Source organism: Fundulus heteroclitus, unplaced genomic scaffold (genome assembly GCF_011125445.2).
Source record: "Fundulus heteroclitus isolate FHET01 unplaced genomic scaffold, MU-UCD_Fhet_4.1 scaffold_50, whole genome shotgun sequence".
In the NCBI taxonomy this organism is placed as follows: domain Eukaryota; kingdom Metazoa; phylum Chordata; class Actinopteri; order Cyprinodontiformes; family Fundulidae; genus Fundulus; species Fundulus heteroclitus.
In genome coordinates this window covers 763,264-780,093 of record NW_023396923.1, presented here as the reverse complement: position 1 = coordinate 780,093, position 16,830 = coordinate 763,264, and the positions used below count along the sequence as shown (strand labels likewise).

The window sequence follows — 16,830 nt, the reverse complement described above, 5'->3', positions numbered from 1 at the left end:
TGGGCTGGCTGGCCAGGGTCCCACCCTCTTATTTATTTATTTATTATTATTATTATTATTATTATTATTATTTATTTATTTAGTTTTTTTTGGGGGGGGGGGTAAAGCCAGTAGCCTTGGTGGGTGGGCTGGGGGGGGGGGTTGAGGTGTTGGTCCTGGTGGGTGGTTGGCTGGCGGACCCTACGGCCTCTCCCTGGCCCCCTTCTCTGGCTGGGGCTTTTGGGGAGCGGGGGTGCCTATTGGAGTCAGTAGGGGAGCTGGCTCCCTGGGTTAGCTTCCCAGTCATTTGCTCCCCATCCCCGGACTCCACCCTCTGCCTGCTCCATCACGCCGCCACACATGTAGGTCCTGGGGGAGAGGGCGTTACTGGAGGTTGCCACTTTCTGGTGACGCCCCTCTCCCCAATTTTATCATGCATCTTAGACACTTTCACTTCAAACATTTTCACAACGCACACTCATGTAGGCCATGGTAGGAGGGGGTGGGGGGAAGACGTCTGGGGGGGGGGCTTATGTTGTGTGAGCCTCACCTCAGACGGCTCCCTTCACCTCCTCTCCCACTTAGACATTGAGGGTTCTGGGCAGTTGCCCGGGGGGGTGCGCTGGCAACAGCTTCCTTCCGGAGGGGGGGTGGGCTGTGCCGTGCACCCCCTTTGGCGCTCCCAGTTTTAAAACGCACTTGAGAACAACATGCAACAACACAACATCTGAGCAGGCGTAGGGAGGATCGGGGTCTTCTGCACATCCCCGTTCTCCGATGGCGGCAAGGAGTCTGGGGCCTGGAGCAGGTGCGGGCCACTGTGTCCGGGGTCTTGGCGGGGGGCTGCAATGGGTAGTCAGCGGCTTGCCAGGTCTGGGGCTGACGCCTCCGCTCCCCCCAGGAGGGGCGGGGGGCAGGGGTGGCAAGGGTAAGGTGGGGGAGGGAGGGGGTTTATTAGGTATTTAGGGGTGAGGGGGGCTCTGGCTGGGTGGCTCGTACGGGTCGTGTTGGCCCACCCTCTTTGGGGGGCCCGGTCCGGGGGGCGTCTGGTCCGGGGGCGGGGCCGGGGGTCGGGCACAAGCAGTCGTATAGTCGATTTGGGGTGACCCCCTCCTCTGGTCAGTGTTGGATGCGAGTGTTATGTGGGAATGTGTGTACAGCGTCTTTTTTTTTTTATTTTTTAAATCTGTGTGTGGTGAGTGGGGCACAAGGGAGGGATGGTGTGAATGAGTTTTCTTTTTTTTTTTTTTTCCAAGCTCTATCTGGCATTGAGACATCAATTCCTATTGCCACATTGCTAGACAGGACACTGGGTAGAAAAAAAAAATATATATGAATATATATCTTTCGGCATTGGCATAGACGTTTTGAAAAAATATGAAAAAACACACAGATCTGTATAAGATAGTGAAAAACAGGCCTGCGTGTGTTTGTCTGAATGTCATCGTTTGTATGTAACTGTATATATGTATCGTACGTAACTAAACATTCGTCAGTGTGAATTAATTTAGTTAAAATTATAAATATCATGGTTTTAAAAATCTTCATTTGATTTGTGAGACTGCAGCTCCCTAATTCAAATGCATTTTTAAGCATGAACTATGTTAACTAAAAGCTAAAGAAAGGAAAAGAGAGACTTCAATAACATAACGTTTTTTTCCCCACATTAAATATCCGGCCCAAATTAAATTGATACTCGGGGACAGTAACCTGGTTTGAACGAAAATACTTGAGCTTTTTTAGAAAATTGGAACTGGCAATTAGCCGTACATAAAGCTGGTTTGGTTTACTGTTTTACAAAATTAGGTACAGATCCTATCACTTGTTTTTTAGCCCTAAAGTAATATAAAATTACTGAGATCTTATTGCTTGTGACAATGATGATTCATCACAAACCAGTCCATTTGAAAGAAGTTTAGATATACATGATATTTGATTTAAATAGATGTAAAAAAAACTGTGCTTTGGCTTTCAACAAAACTGCATGGAACTAAATATGAATTGCTTTTCTAAGGGTTTTCTATTCATTTAGTTTATTTCTTTTTTACTTAGAATTTGAATCAGCTAAAGAGGAATTTTGACAAGCAACAAAATATCATAAGGCCACATTAAACGTGTCATCAGTTACAAAATCATCTTATGTTATCCAGTTACGCTGAGCTCAGGCAAACCTCAGATGGACAGTTTAACCTGAAACAGGACAAAAGATATGATAAACAAATCTGACCATAATGTAAACATCTGAATGTTTATGGCAAGGCTGTGTGAGTGTGTTCTGGCCTGGGGGCATGAAATGTATATCAGAGGGGGGAAAATAAATAAATAAAGCCAGCTTCTGAAGGGTAAAATTCTAATCTCGGTTTGTTTTGGGCAGTCTTCTCAATGTGCTTACAGGGAAACTCTTATCATTTATAGAGAAACACTAGAAGCTCAGAAAACAAAAAGAGAAAATCATTGCTTTAAGGTTTCACCCTTGACCAATTGAGATTTGGAAAATTATATATATAAATAAAAGGTATTACTAACAGTAAATACACATGGTCAAAGGACCAGAAGGATATCAAAAAGTTTGTAATAAATCAATAATCTATGTCATAATGGAAACAACGTAATTGTGCTCCTTGGGAGACAATTTTTTTTTTTTTTTTTTTTTCTTTCTTTTGGAGATGCTTTGAACAGAGTTTCAAAGGAAAAGAAGGAACCTTCCCAGGATCAGCCAAAAGCATCACATTAAATATTGACACTAAGAGGACCATGGTTTGACTGCATGCAACTAACACTTTTGTTTTCTCTGAGTTATTGCTTTCAGATTAAAGGAGACGCCACCTTTCTGCCAACAGAAGACTCTGAGAAGACAGTGCTAGCAGTGCGGTAAGGAGTCATAATCAGATTTGGACACTAAATGATGCTTAGTTTTAACCAATTCATGCCAGAAGATCTTCCAGCGGAGAAAGGTGGTGTCTTATAAATGTTTGTTGCTTTCCGCTATTAACAGTTCTATCTCTGCTCTTTTTCTTTGCAAAGAAACCTGGTCAATATGACAGGAATGTGCTAACAGAGAAATTCTAGTCTCTTTTTAGACATTCTCAGATGCGAGTGAATACCAAAACGGTGCCACAGTGACAGGGGAGCTGATCCTTGGGACAAGGAGAAAAGGTGATGTCATTGACTTCAGCCTGATCCAGTTTTGAGTTTTATTTTGGCAGAGGAAAAGTTTGATTTATTTTTTTCCTTTTTAAAAAAAAAAATTAAATATTTTTTTTAGTTTTTTTTTCTTTTTTATTTCTTTTATTTATTCTGTTTTCAGGCGAGAGAACTGGAGGATGGAAGGAGAATGTTGTGCTGCTGAACTCAAACATTCAACTGAAAAAGGACAATGGCAAGGACTATGACTGAGGCATTAGACAACATTCGACAAAAACACAGATGAGTTCGGCAGACACGACTGATTTCACTTCAGATTTTCTTGTACACAATTAAAATACAAAACACACATTACAAAACACATTAAGATTATGTGAAGGTGAAAACTTTTAAAGCAGCAACTTAAAGGAATCATAGAGCAACCTAATAAATGAAGTGGGTATTATATCAACAGTTGAATAACTAAATTAATTAATTCGTTTTCACTATATAAGCAGAGTAACCTGAACCTTTACACTACCTGCTGATGCGAAGGAAATTGCAAACACCGCATTTAAAGAACATCTTAAAGTAATGGATAAGGCTACAAAATTAGCATAATGACACATTCTACTAACTAACATGGGTACATTTGGGATTAAAGCATCAGTGTACAATTGTTACAATATTTATGGAGATTTAATATCTCTCGACTAGACCACAAATAACTCAATAGTTCCTTTTAACCAGTTAAAACATCCTGAGGGAAAAAACACATAAAACTGAGTTTGGCTAACTAATCCAGAGGGCTTTTAGATCAGGATAATTTAATGGTTATTCTCTTACATACAGAAAATAAGTAAGATTATTTGTGCTTCTCGTGTAATGAGGTTTTTTATTGGATGCTCCACAGTATATGTGAAAACATAAATTGTGAAGCACCTGTCTATTTTATTTCCCTCCACTTCCCCCATGTAAAATCTTTCTTCTACAGATTTCAAGGGCAGCGCTTGTGGACTCCGTGTAAGGCGGGGTCCGGGGCAGTTTGGAGGAACACACCTAACGGCTGTGCTGAAATAGTAGCGGCCGACTGGCTGCGTTTCTTGGCAACGCAAGGCCTCAGTCAATCATTCCCCTAAAATGTTTGTTAAGTGTATGTGATGGACGGTTGTACTGAAACTGAATTTTTGATTGCAATGCAAATTGCAGTTGACAATAAAATTGATTGATTGATTGATTGATTTTATTAGACTAAATTATGGGGACATTTTGGATCTGGTCAGGATTGCTGGGGGACTGTGATGATAAAAGGGTAACATCTAGAAGGTGATATCAATGAATGAAGGTTTTCTCTGAGGAACATTAAAGCAGCAATGACACCCCACATTGGAACTCCTGCTGGGCAAAGAACATCTTGAACAGGACATAAGGTGAGATCCTTGCCATGAGAAACGTTTCACACAGGGTGGTGTGGAGACCCCTGGGGCACGGCACCCAGGGACAAGCTGCTGTGGTTTGAAGCAATTGTAAACTTGTCACAGCTGGTGAAACCAGGATGGACTGAGGGAGACGACGAGGTGGTCCCACAGGTTACCTGAAACCTAACACTGACTGTAAAGGGTTTTGGGTTTTCAGGGTTTCAGAAAACATAAAGCTTCAGATATCCTTTAACCTTTCTTGACCAGGCACTCAGAACATATAGATCTGATTACTGAGGCCTAGACAAATAGGAACACAGAGACACGTTCATCCAAGAATTTCTTAATCAAAGTCCTTAATCCTCAGTAAGGATTAGTGTCTAGAGTCAGTTAAGGTCAGTGTTCATACCTCCACCATAAGAAAGGACTTGCCTGCTAGCCTGCACCGTAGATTTCCAAGACAAAAACCACTGCTGAGCAAAAAGAACATTAAAGGTATATAGCCGCGTTATATACCTATAAAAAAGAACAGAAACCGAGCTTCCATTCTGATAATATTTTGATGGTCCTTGTTGTGGATTAAAATAGCCCCAGCACCAGGTGCAATGACTGTAATAAACAATGCAATAAACAGTTGTGGTGTCATCTACCAGCAGTATCACAGTACTATCATAATGCCTTGCAGTAAAGAGGCATTTTGCCGTGGTCAAAGACCAACCAATATTAATTTAATACACCAATCTACAGCAACTTTAAGAGCCTATTGTTAGAAAAATGACTCACGTCAATCAACATTGCAGTCACATCTGAGCAATCAGCAAGTTTAGCGTCTGCTTCAGTGAACATCAACGGTCATACTGTATTCCCAGCGACATTCCAGTCTTTTCCCTCTTGAAATCATATATCTTGCATTTTTTTCACAGGATCTAAGACCATTCTGCATTGTTTTGCTGGGAGCCGTTAACAGCTTCCTTGTTTTATCCCCTGCTGCGCATGTGCAGTGTTATACTTCCTCTGTTATTAAAAAAACACATGAACACCAAAACACCAAAAAACACCAAAATAATAAATAATATGCCACCAGGACGTGATAATCTTTCATAAAAACTTTGTATGCAAAAAGACTGAGCTACTGACATATAATAAAAGAGTCAAATAACGTGGCTTTGCACCTTTAAGGCTTGGTGTTAAATATGTAGATTGGAGACAACAGTAGTCATACCATAAGTGCTGGTGAAGATTTTCAGTCATCCAGATCACGGTAATTCCAAAAAAGTAAAAAAATAAAACCAACTGGACTTTTCTCCGAAGTTTGAAGTGGAACCAACAGAACCACGAACACTCAACCAACAATGAACAAACAGCTTAAATAAAATACCAATTAACCTAAATTGGGGGAAACTATTATTAGGGTTACATTGAATGAAGATAGAAAATACAATACTATTAGACAAAGAACAAACAAAAAAACAATACATTTGCAAACTAATATAAACTGAAGATATCTTAAACCCATTCCAATAATAACTTAAAAATCTATAGCAACACAAAAATCCACTCTGGCCAGTATCACCCCTCTTAATCTGCCTCTTAGTTTGAGCCATACATACTGCAGTCTGCACATCTGAGTGTGACCTGCCAGGATGAGGTCCCTCCACTGCATGTGCAAATTGAACTGAAACTGGTCCACGCCTCTGCAAGAGCTATAGGGTTGATTCCGGCCAATAATCACCTCAATCCTCACCCCATATGGGTGATCAACACATCGCTAATAAACAAAGCCAGGCTAATAACGACCCTAACGACTCCCCGTTGCAGAGACGTGTAGAGACTACAGATAAGTGTCTTTGATCAGATTCCACAGTAAAGTCCTCTCGGTTAAAGCTGGTATCCCACACTGACATTTTTTGGCAATCCTTTGGGGTTTTGGAAAATCGATGGGAAAAAAAACTTCATGTGGTCACGACCACCATATCGAGAGTCACTCCAACAGATACCAATGCAGCAGTATTTTATTACCATAATATGTCTGTTGAGGTGATATTCAAGACAGATTTGTTTACAAAGCACCAGCTGTACCAAAGAGAACCCCATCCTTAGCTGAGATCCCTCACGTTTGGACATGTATTCGAATCTGTGATCGATGCCCTGCTGGACAAAGCCAACCCTTTTGGTCATTGAATCGACAGAGGAGATCCAAGGATTTTAATAAGGTTGAAAGCGCACAACCAAGGAAAAAACAAGGAGTTTCTTTCCCCTTTTCTGTCGAGAAAAGAGGCCATGTTTTCTGTATTTGCCTAGCAGTTGACAAAGACTGCTGAGAGCAGTCCCCGCACCCGTTGGTGTGGTGTATCTCTCTCTCCACTGGACAAGGAAAGAACCTATGTTATTTCTTATAGAGAAACCGATCTTTGTCTGGGCAGAATTTATTTAGAAAGTGTTTAACGCTGATGTTTTTACTCCAGAAAGAGTTGTCGAAATGTCTTTGAATGTTTACATGCTGTGACTGAAATCAGGTGATAAGCTGCTTATTGTGTTTTTTATTTGATTACTGTGAAAGCCACTGCAGCGACTGTTGACAATTATTGTGGATTTTATCATTTTTATTCTGAACGGGAAAGCCATCGGTGCCAGGTTTATTCTGAATGTTATTGTTAGAATTCCGATCGCCCCTTTCATTCTCTCTCTCTCTCTCTCTCTCTCCTGCTGCTTTGGATTTTCTTGTGGATTCTGTTTAAAGTGCTCATTGACTCAGCTAGTGGCCTTTGTGTAGAATTAGCCATGTCTCAGTGACACCATGTGCTTATGGTGCCTAAACTGTAGCTGTGGTTAGGTCGGGGATAAGCACTCACCATTTGGAGCTGGTAGCTTTTTAGCTAAAGCTAGCTTAGTGTAGCCACTCGGTTAGTAGCAGGCCTTGCTTTAAGGCACCATCACCTCACTCCAGATGTGCTCCAATGCTGTTACATCATTTGCTTCTATTAATGGTGATTATTCAATGCTTAGTTAAGTGTGGCGTATTGTAATAATAATGCTACATTATCAATTATAATATCCAATTATAATTATTAATAATATTCATAATAAGACAGAATAAATTGCACAACACAAGTAAACTATTCAAACTTTACTGCTCTGCTTGTGTGACAAGATAGCCATGGCGCATGTGTCTAAATTTTGTAAATGTATATAATTTGAAAATGCCCTAATAGCTAGAGGTTTTCTACTGACAAACTGAAGTGAAGGTAGTCACTGAAACTAGACAGTTTTGGTAGTTAGTTTTAGATTGGTGGAAACTTAGAACAAAATGACAAAAAATAGATATTTCAAGAGCTTTTATTTTAAAATTCCACATTAGGTACAGGTGAATCTTGGTGATAATTAGCTGAAGGTGTTCTACTAACATTCTGACATGAAAATGATGCTGAAAATAGTCAGTTTTGTATCAAGATTGGTGGAAACCTTGTACAAAGTGACTAACAATAGATATTTAAGGGCTTTTTTTTTAAATTCCACATCAGACATTCATGAACTTTGGTAAGCAGCATCTTGAGCTGTTCTACTGTAATCCTGAAGAGAATGTATTGACTAAAAAAAGAGTTTTGTTTTAATATTTTCCCCATTGTGAGATAATAAAGGTATTTGTATTGGATTCATTGAAGCTAAAAAATAAATAAATGTAGATTGCCAAATAATGAGCACACTAACAATATAAAACAGTGGGAAAAATATATCTCCATATTCAGAGGCAGACCTAAAAAAATAAAAATATTAAGCAAGAATATCATCAACTAACCATTTGATTTATGTTAAATATATTACTTTTATTTTTGAAGGTCCTCTTCAGTGTTACCACCATCATTCATTGTGTTTGTGTGAGCTACAAAGCCATGTGTGGGCTGGTTGACTGTAATTTTCGGAGAGGAGGCTGGCTTGACTGCAGTTCTGCTCTGGTGTCTGCCGGACAAATTTGTGTACAAGTATTTTAAGCCTTGTATCCAGCCTGCACTTATGTTGGATATATCCAGGGGCTTATTGGTTAATTTATTTATGAACCAGGGAACGTTTACAAAGTGTCAGGACTCAGCAGGCAGCGCCAGTCAGGTCTCTGCCTGCTGCCTTTCTTTCCTCTCTCTTTTTCCCGCAGGTGGCAGCTGTTTGACAGGGGGCGTGGCACACAGCTGCGGCTCATTCAGCGGCGTGATGACAGGCTTACTTAAACAGGTGGCTGACGGCTGGAAGACGCCAGAGTGTTAACCTTGAGTGGTAGGCTTCAGTGTCCACTGTCCCTCGACACCTAACCTTTTTCCAGCGTTAAATCCTGTTTCCTGTCTTGTCAGGTTGCCCCGAGCTTTTGGATTCCGTTGTAAAAGCTTCCTCGTGCTCTGACGTCCTGAGCCAAACCTTTAAGCTCTCCCCGCTCTGGATTCCGCTCCAAGCATCCCCTCGAGCTCAGACTTCCCAAGTCGTTGAGTCCGTTCTAGGCGCTCGGTATGATTGTGATCAGCTGATCGTCCTTTCCCTCCTGACCCGCTCTAACTCTCAGATCTCTCCCGCAGATAGAGCATCAGACCCAGCCATCCATGGCTCGGATCCCTCCTGTGCTCTGTCTCCTATCCTGTTGCGCTCTCACCGTTCCAAACCCCAAAAAAACGATTGAACCGTTATCCTGTGTTTGTGCCCTGCATGTGCGTCAGAAAGCTTAAAACCATGACACAAAGGAACTCCTTCTATTTACAGTGCCCTCCACAATTATTGGTACCCCTGTTCAAGATGTGGTCGAGGACTTCTAGAAATTCTCCTTTTTTTAAAACAACATGGAACCCAAAAGCAAAAAAAGAGAAAATCATTTTAAGTACACTACTTTGGTGGTAAAAATAAAATTACACATTTAGAAAATAAACAATGTGAAATCCTGTGTCCCACAATTATTGGCACCGCTGATGTTAATACTTTGTACAACCCCCTTTTGCCAACAAGACAGCACTATAACATTTCACAAGATTGGGAAACACACAGAGAGGGATCTTTGACCATTGTTCTTTAAACAATCTTTCTAGATCATCCAGTTTCATGGGTCATCTCTTATGCACTCTCCTCTTTAGCTTGCCCCACAGGTTTTCGATTTGGTTGAGGTCTGGGGACTGAGATGGCCATGAAAGGACCTTGAGTTTGTGACTGCTGAACCATTTTTGAGTAGATTTTGCCACATGTTTTGAATCATTATCCTGCTGAAAGACCCAATGATGACCCATCTTCAGCTTTCTGGCAGAGGCCATCAGGTTTTCATTTAAAATGTCCTGGTATTTCCAATCGTTCATAATGCCATGCACCCCAACAAGATTTCCAGGGCCTTTGGAAGAGAAACAGGCCCACAGCATCACAGATCATCCACCATACTTCACGGTGGGCATGAGGAGCTTTTCGGCATACTCATCTTTTGTTTCACACCAGACCCACTTAGAGTGTTGCCAAAATGATCAATCTTTGTCTCATCTGACCAAAGCACACAATCCCAGTTGAAGTCCCAGTGCCGCTTAGCAAACTCCAGATGTTTTTGTTTGTGAGTGTTAGTGAGAAAAGGCTTTTTCCTTGCATGCCTCCCAAACAGCTCGTTGGCATGTAGAGAGCGTCTGATGGTTGTTTTGGAGACTTTGTGACCCCAAGATTCCACTCTTTGATGCAATTCTGTGACAGTGAGTTTAGGATTTTTTTTATGTCTCTTACCATCATCCTCACTGTGCGTCGTGGCAAGATAAACTTGGGACCTCTTCCAGCCTTGTTTGTCACTGTTCCAGTTGTTTTAAACTTCTTATTGATTCCTCTGACTGTAGATACAGGCAAGTTAAGGCGGGTGGCTATTTTCTTGTAGCCATTGCCTGGCTTAGGAAGGTCGACACACATCTGCCTTACTTGAATGGTGTGTTCTCTTGTCTTTGCCATGTTGACAAATGGGTAAGAAAATTAGGCCTCTGTGTCATGTCATATATATACCCCAGGGAAACAGGAAGTCATGAATTACTAATTAAAGGTTCCTAGATACCCTGACCAACTTTAGCAACTACATAAAAATATATTTAAAGGAAATCAATTAAATTTTTCAGCGGAATTGTTAGGGGTGCCAATAAGTCTGGGACACATGATTTCACGTTTTTATTTTCTAAATGTGTTTATTTTTTACCACCAAAATAATGTACTTAAATAAAACTGTCATGATTTATCTGATGAGCTCGAATTCAACCACACACTGAGCAAGGTTTATAAGAGTTTATTGAAAAGAGGATGGGTAGTGGAGTGAGTAAACCAGAGTCTCGACTGAGCAGGAGCAGGAGGTTGTGGATAGGTGCTGGAGCTAGAGGACCGGAGAGAGTTCCTGAGATGCAGTCCAGCAGCAGGGCAGAAAGCAAACTTGAAGCACAGATGAGACAGGGAACCCAGCAGCTGGCAGAGGCCTCACTTGAGGCACAGATGAGGTAGTAAACCCAGCAGCTAGCAGAGGCCTTACTTGAAACACAGATGAGACAGGAAAATCCAGCAGCAAGCAGAGGCCTAATTGAAGCAGAGAGGTGGCAGGTAAATCCAGCAGCGAGCAGAGGCCTAACTAGCAGAACAGAGGTGGCAGGAATCCAACACCCAACAGAGGCAAACCAGGCTGACAGGCATGAAGTGAGTGGAGACTGATGACGAACCGGCAGGGAAGAGAAGAATGAGGGAGGCTTTTGTAGGGAGGCTGGCAGGTAGAGTGACTTCTGACTAATTAGTGTCCAACAGGTGTGACAGATTGCTGAGGGAGTGAAGGGTAAGCTGAGTGAGAGGAGGAACTGAAAAATAACAGGAAAAAAGCCAGACCAAACAATCTTTTATTGCATTTAGGTTCTATATTGTTTAAAAAAAGGACAATTTCTAGAAGTCCTCGACCACATCTTAAACAGGGGTGCCAATAATTGTGGAGGACACTGTATTTGCTATCCTCAAATGGCTAGGCTAGCAGCTTGCTAAAACTTGTGTGTAAAACGAGATATAAAGTTTTGAGATACACACATGCCCATTATTACTTTTTAAATTACTTAAATTATAATGAAAGATCACAGATATCCTCCAAGGAGTGAGTACAATACATAATGCAAAGTAAGGCTCCTATGTATGGAGGAAATAGATTATTCTTTGCAAACACACAGGGTTTAGACACCGGAGCCACCGCCCAGCGCACCCAATCCGCCACCCGAGCCACCGCCCAGCGCACCCAAGCCGCCAGCCGAGAACCTCCTCCGCCCGAGCTCTCGCACTCGAGCCCTTCTGCGCCAGAGCTATCGCGCTCGAGCCCACCTGCGCCCAAGCTCTCTTGCTGGAGCGCTCCAGATGCCACTCTCAAGCTGTCACTCGAGCGTTCCAGATGCCGCTCTCAAGTCGTCGCTCGAGCACTCCAGACACCGCTCTCAAGCCGTCACATGAGCTCTCCTGTACTCTCAAGCATCCGCCGCTTTCAAGCCGCCGCTCTCAAGCTGCCGCTCCCAAGCTGCCACTCTCAAGCGCTCCAGTCTCCTGAACTTTTGACCTTTTTTCCCCCTCCTTCCAAGATCCCCCTCCCGGGTTGCTTTCTTTTTCTTGGACTCTAGTAGGTGTCTGGGATCCGCCCTTAAGGGGGGGGGGGGTTAGAGTTATGGACTAGTTTTAGTTAATTAGACTCACCTGTTCATGATTATCCCCAGCATGTATTTAAGTTACCTTGGTTTGTTTCCCTGTTGTCGGGTCATTCTGCATCCTTTGTACTCCTGTGTTCCTGTTACTCCCTGTTTCTCCTGCGTTTCTGTCACTCCTGCATTCAGTAAGTCTCTTTTGGCTAAAGATCTCCCTTTTTCACCACGCTTCTGCCTCCGTCTCGCTGCCACTTAGGTCCTCGTCACCAAACATGACACTCGCGTGCAGCGCACCAATGGGGGTAAAATTGCCTATCTCAAAGACTCAAACCGATGTCATTACATATAAATTATGCTGATACCAGACGTTACCAAAAAAAGTTTTTTTTTTTCTACCATCACTTGGGAACCAGTGAGACGCTAGAGCTTGAAAAGCTGCGCCTATAGTCATCAATTTTGGGGTTGCAATGCATAAGAAGTCCTATATTTCCTATAGGATTCCCCATTTAAGACATTAGTGGGCTAAAAGCGAAGCAGAAAGTCATCATTCCGTCCGCTCCGACCACAAACAAAACACGCTCATAGACCAACTTCAAACTGATCCTTTGGCTTGTGTTATTACGCACTAGAGCGCCCTGCGCCATAGAGGAGATTTGTCTGCTCTGTGCGGAGACTGAGATGAGAAACCTGTCGCTGTAAAAGGTGACAATGATGGTTATAAACTTTAAGAGGCTAGACATTCATGGAGCTGAAATGAGGGAAAGCTGGATCACGCATAAAGCACGCAGCGTGAACCCCTCTGTGCTTTAAATGTTGCAGCTGAGGGAAAAATGTCGGACTATATAGGCTTGATGAAACAAACCCATAGATTAATGTGTAACAGTGTAATAATACCGTCAATAACTTAAAACTACTTTATTTTATTCAGTATTATTTAAAAAATAGTGGGTTATTTTCTGTTTTAACCCACTAACTGAACAATAACGTGTTAACACTTCTCTTTTTTAACAAAAGTACATGTCTACTTCCATGTCTGGTCGTATAAAAATGAGACTTAGTTGACTGGCTCTTCCAGGGTCCAGTCAGCTTTGCCCCATCCACAGCCACACCCCGCCCCTCGAAAATTATCATAATCTCACTCTTAACTTTTGATAAAGGTTGAGAGGTCTGTACATCACCCTTTCAAGCCCCATACTATCAGGACAGAGTGACAGTTCTGATAGATAATTAAACAATAAATCTTTACAAAAGTTACCTAGTGGAGCTTTAAACTGTATGTTCTGAAACGTAAAATGGGGGAAACCATTTTTCACACCACTGCATTCTAGAATATCTTGATTCCAAGAGCAACAGGTGTACCTCGAGTAGAAATTAGAATTTAGTTAATTAAAACCACTAAAAGTTCATTACATGATTAAAACACATTAAAAAATGAATGCTGTTTCAGTTAATAGTATAGATAGAACAGTCATGTGACTGTTTCAAGATAGTTTGGTTTAACCTGTCAGGGCAGTCAAAAGTAGCCGGTCAACGGTGGCAAATCGCCGTCTATAGCAGGTCTTGCCGCCGCCTACATTTCCCCGATTATATAATGGAGCAATATTTGTGCCTTCTGGTTGAGCCCGCAGGAACCAATCCGAGCTCAACTCTGAAAAACTCTTCTAGTGCGACGCTCGCAGCGCGAGCGCACAGCTCAGCTGGTGTTGAGCATGGAACGAACAGGTCAAGCGCGCAAGCAGAGAAGGAACTGAGAGCGCACGTGTTGTCTCACTGCGCGCTCGGAAGTTAGTAAATTGTCATATATTCACCTAATCTGATCTGTTTTATATGGTGCTAGTAATTCAAATTCAACAAATTTTATTCAAATTTGTTCCAAACCTTGTTAAAACATGATGATAACATGTGAAAAATGTTTAAGTTTTAAGAATAATAAAAAAGTTGTAAAAAAGTTTGACTGCCCTGAACCTGTTCCATTCAGAAATTAAACTAAACATTCAAAACTAGAAGTAATGCACTTTGAACTCAATGCTCAAAGTCATCATGTCTTGCCATGACAAGTTAGTAATATTGCCATTTAAGAATTATAGTAGCCAGATATGCTCGAAAATTACTAACGATTGAAGTATACAGTTTTAACTTAAGTTAGTTGGAAAAAAGTACTCCCCTCTACGAGGAAGATTAAGAAGTTAAAAATGTTTTGGTTTACCTCTGCGTTCGTTTCCATTGCTTTCCTCACTTTGTCAGACAAACTGATCTATGTGTAAATATTTGTCTGTTTCTCCCAACCTCTCTTTCCTTACAGGGTGTGGCAATGTTTCAATGAAACAGATGTCACTTTGTTTTGCTCACAGTACTGGTATTCAGGCTCTCCTTTTCTCTGTGTCCTGCATACCTAACTTATATCTGTCTTTTGTCTCTTCAGCAGAAATATGTTCCCTTGTTTATGCTCAGCCCTCGGGTCTCAGCAATCAGCCTCTTCATTCCATTCGTTTAAAAAACAAAAACTTCTCAAGACTTCCTCTTTGAATTTCATCCCCGCTCCTCTGGCCGCATTCTGGTGTCCAGACTAGGCACATCGTAAGACCTGGCCTTTGGGGATCAGGCCCTGGATGTTTTGTCAATAGTCCTGTATCAAAATGAAATATTAACGGTCAGATAAAGTGAATTTATCCTCGGTTGAAAATTTAATTAAATATGCACCTCAGGTATACATGAAATTATGTTTCAATGCAATATAGTTTATTTATATAGCGCCAGTTCACAAAACATTAAACAGTCAATTGAATTTAATCATACAGTCAGAATAGTTAAAACTTTTACCATCCAAGTGTAAGCAGTAGTGTCAGTTTGTGCTTCACCCATCTTACTGAAAGATTTGCATTAAAACAGTGTGGGTGGGGAGTGATCCGACATGTTTTTCAGTGCTGTTAAGGTGTGGTGTGTGGCAACACTAGATTTTAAGATAGTGCTTGACATTTTGCAACACCACAATACGTCACTAACACTGCTTAGAGTAATCTGTTTGCCATTGCTAATAGCTGTAAAGCATTCTTCTTACCTTTCTTCTTCTTGTTATGGTGCAATTGACTCCCATTGTCAGCCCCCATTCCTCCAAATATTTTTTTTTCTGTAAGCAGTGTGTTGCTGTTACTGGCACCACATGAGGTGGAAGGAGACTCAGAGCTGGGAGTTTGGGTTGCTGCATGGCTCAGTAAGACCCTTTGTTTTTTCAACACTTCCATACAAAACACCAGACAGGTTACTGCCTGCCCTCAAGGGATATTTAACCGACGTGTAAAATAGGAAAAAATTGTTTTAACCCAACGATGATGAAAAAAAAATTAAAATTTTTTATGTATGCCTTTCAATTAAAAAATAGTGCACATTAAATATATATTACAGATGTTACAACAATAAAACAAAAAAATCATAATTTATAGGCTATATACCACCTTTCATGTCATGGTAACGTACTTCCGTTTAAGTCTGAGCCAGCACTGTGACTTCCAGTAGCCCTCCGCTTATTATTGTTCACTTCGGAGATCGACCATGGGTAAGGTTAAAACAATTAAATATCTACGACAGCTACGACAGCTGTTTGAGAGCTTAACACTTAAGCAGAGGTTCGGTGTTCACCGTTTTGTTGCCTCGGACAAGGACACACAGTTCTGTGCAAGGTAACCCTGTGTATGTGTGTAAAATAAAAGTCACAAGTATAACAAAATAAGAAAAGCTCTGTTCATGGTATAAACATGTGGAAGTCAACTTTCGCCTTTTCAAAGTAATTTTGACTTTAACAGTCATAATTGATATATTAAAAAAATTGGAAATAAATTAACCATTAATATGTTGAATCTTTAATTGAGGTGCAGCAAGGGCCCAAAGATGGAGTCAGGCATCCAACAACCCTCAATAAGGGGTTATATGGATGACCTTACTGTGACAACTAGAACCCATGTGGAGGCGAGATGGGTGATAACAGCTCTGGACCAAATGGCATCATGGGCTAGACTGAAGTTTAAGCCAAAGAAATCCTGAAGCATGGTGATCAGAAATGGGAAGGTGACCAACAAGTTTAGGCTGCATGTGCAAGGGGAAGTGATTCCATTAGTGGAGGAAAACCCAATTAAGTGTCTTGGAAAGTGGTTTGATAGCTCACTGGCCGATCGAAACAACATTGTCAATACAGAGAAGCAGACAGAGGAATGGTTGAGAAGGATCGAGAAGTCAGGACTTCCAGGGAAATTTAAACCATGGCTCTATCAATATGGGCTGTTGCCAAGGCTCACATGGTTACTGACTGTGTATTAGGCCCCGATGACAAGCGTGGAAGGGATGGAGAGGAAAGTCAACAAGTATCTCCGGAAGTGGCTGGGAATTCCTCCAAGCTTCACTTCAGTAGGCCTGTATATAAGATCAGGACAACTTCAACTTCCTCTGACATCCATGGCGGAGGAGTTTAAAATTGCCAAGTGCAGAGCCGTCATGACCTACAGAGACTCCCACGATGACCAAGTTAGACACGCAGGGATCGTCACAAGATTCGGCCGCAAGTGGGGAGCTGAGTCAACGATCGCACAGGCGGAAAATATGCTGAAGATCTATGATATCATTGGGGCACCATGCACAGGAAGACAGGGTCTTGGAACATCCCATTTTCAACAGTGGAGTAA

The 16,830-nt window shown here is 41.6% G+C and overlaps 1 protein-coding gene across 1 annotated transcript in view; it reads right to left on the bottom strand.

Moving 5' to 3' along the window:
• The window catches only part of LOC105922790 (NXPE family member 3), a 116,103-nt gene extending 100,802 nt beyond the window's left edge, over positions 1 to 15,301 (bottom strand). The window contains exons 1-2 of the mRNA XM_036132397.1: positions 15,216 to 15,301; positions 14,364 to 14,783 (exon numbers count right to left, since the gene is read on the bottom strand). Of these exons, the coding sequence (XP_035988290.1) occupies positions 14,364 to 14,381 (18 nt within the window). The 5' untranslated portion in view covers positions 14,382 to 14,783; positions 15,216 to 15,301. The remainder of the gene's footprint in view (positions 1 to 14,363; positions 14,784 to 15,215) is intronic.
• Positions 15,302 to 16,830: the final 1,529 nt, after the last annotated feature.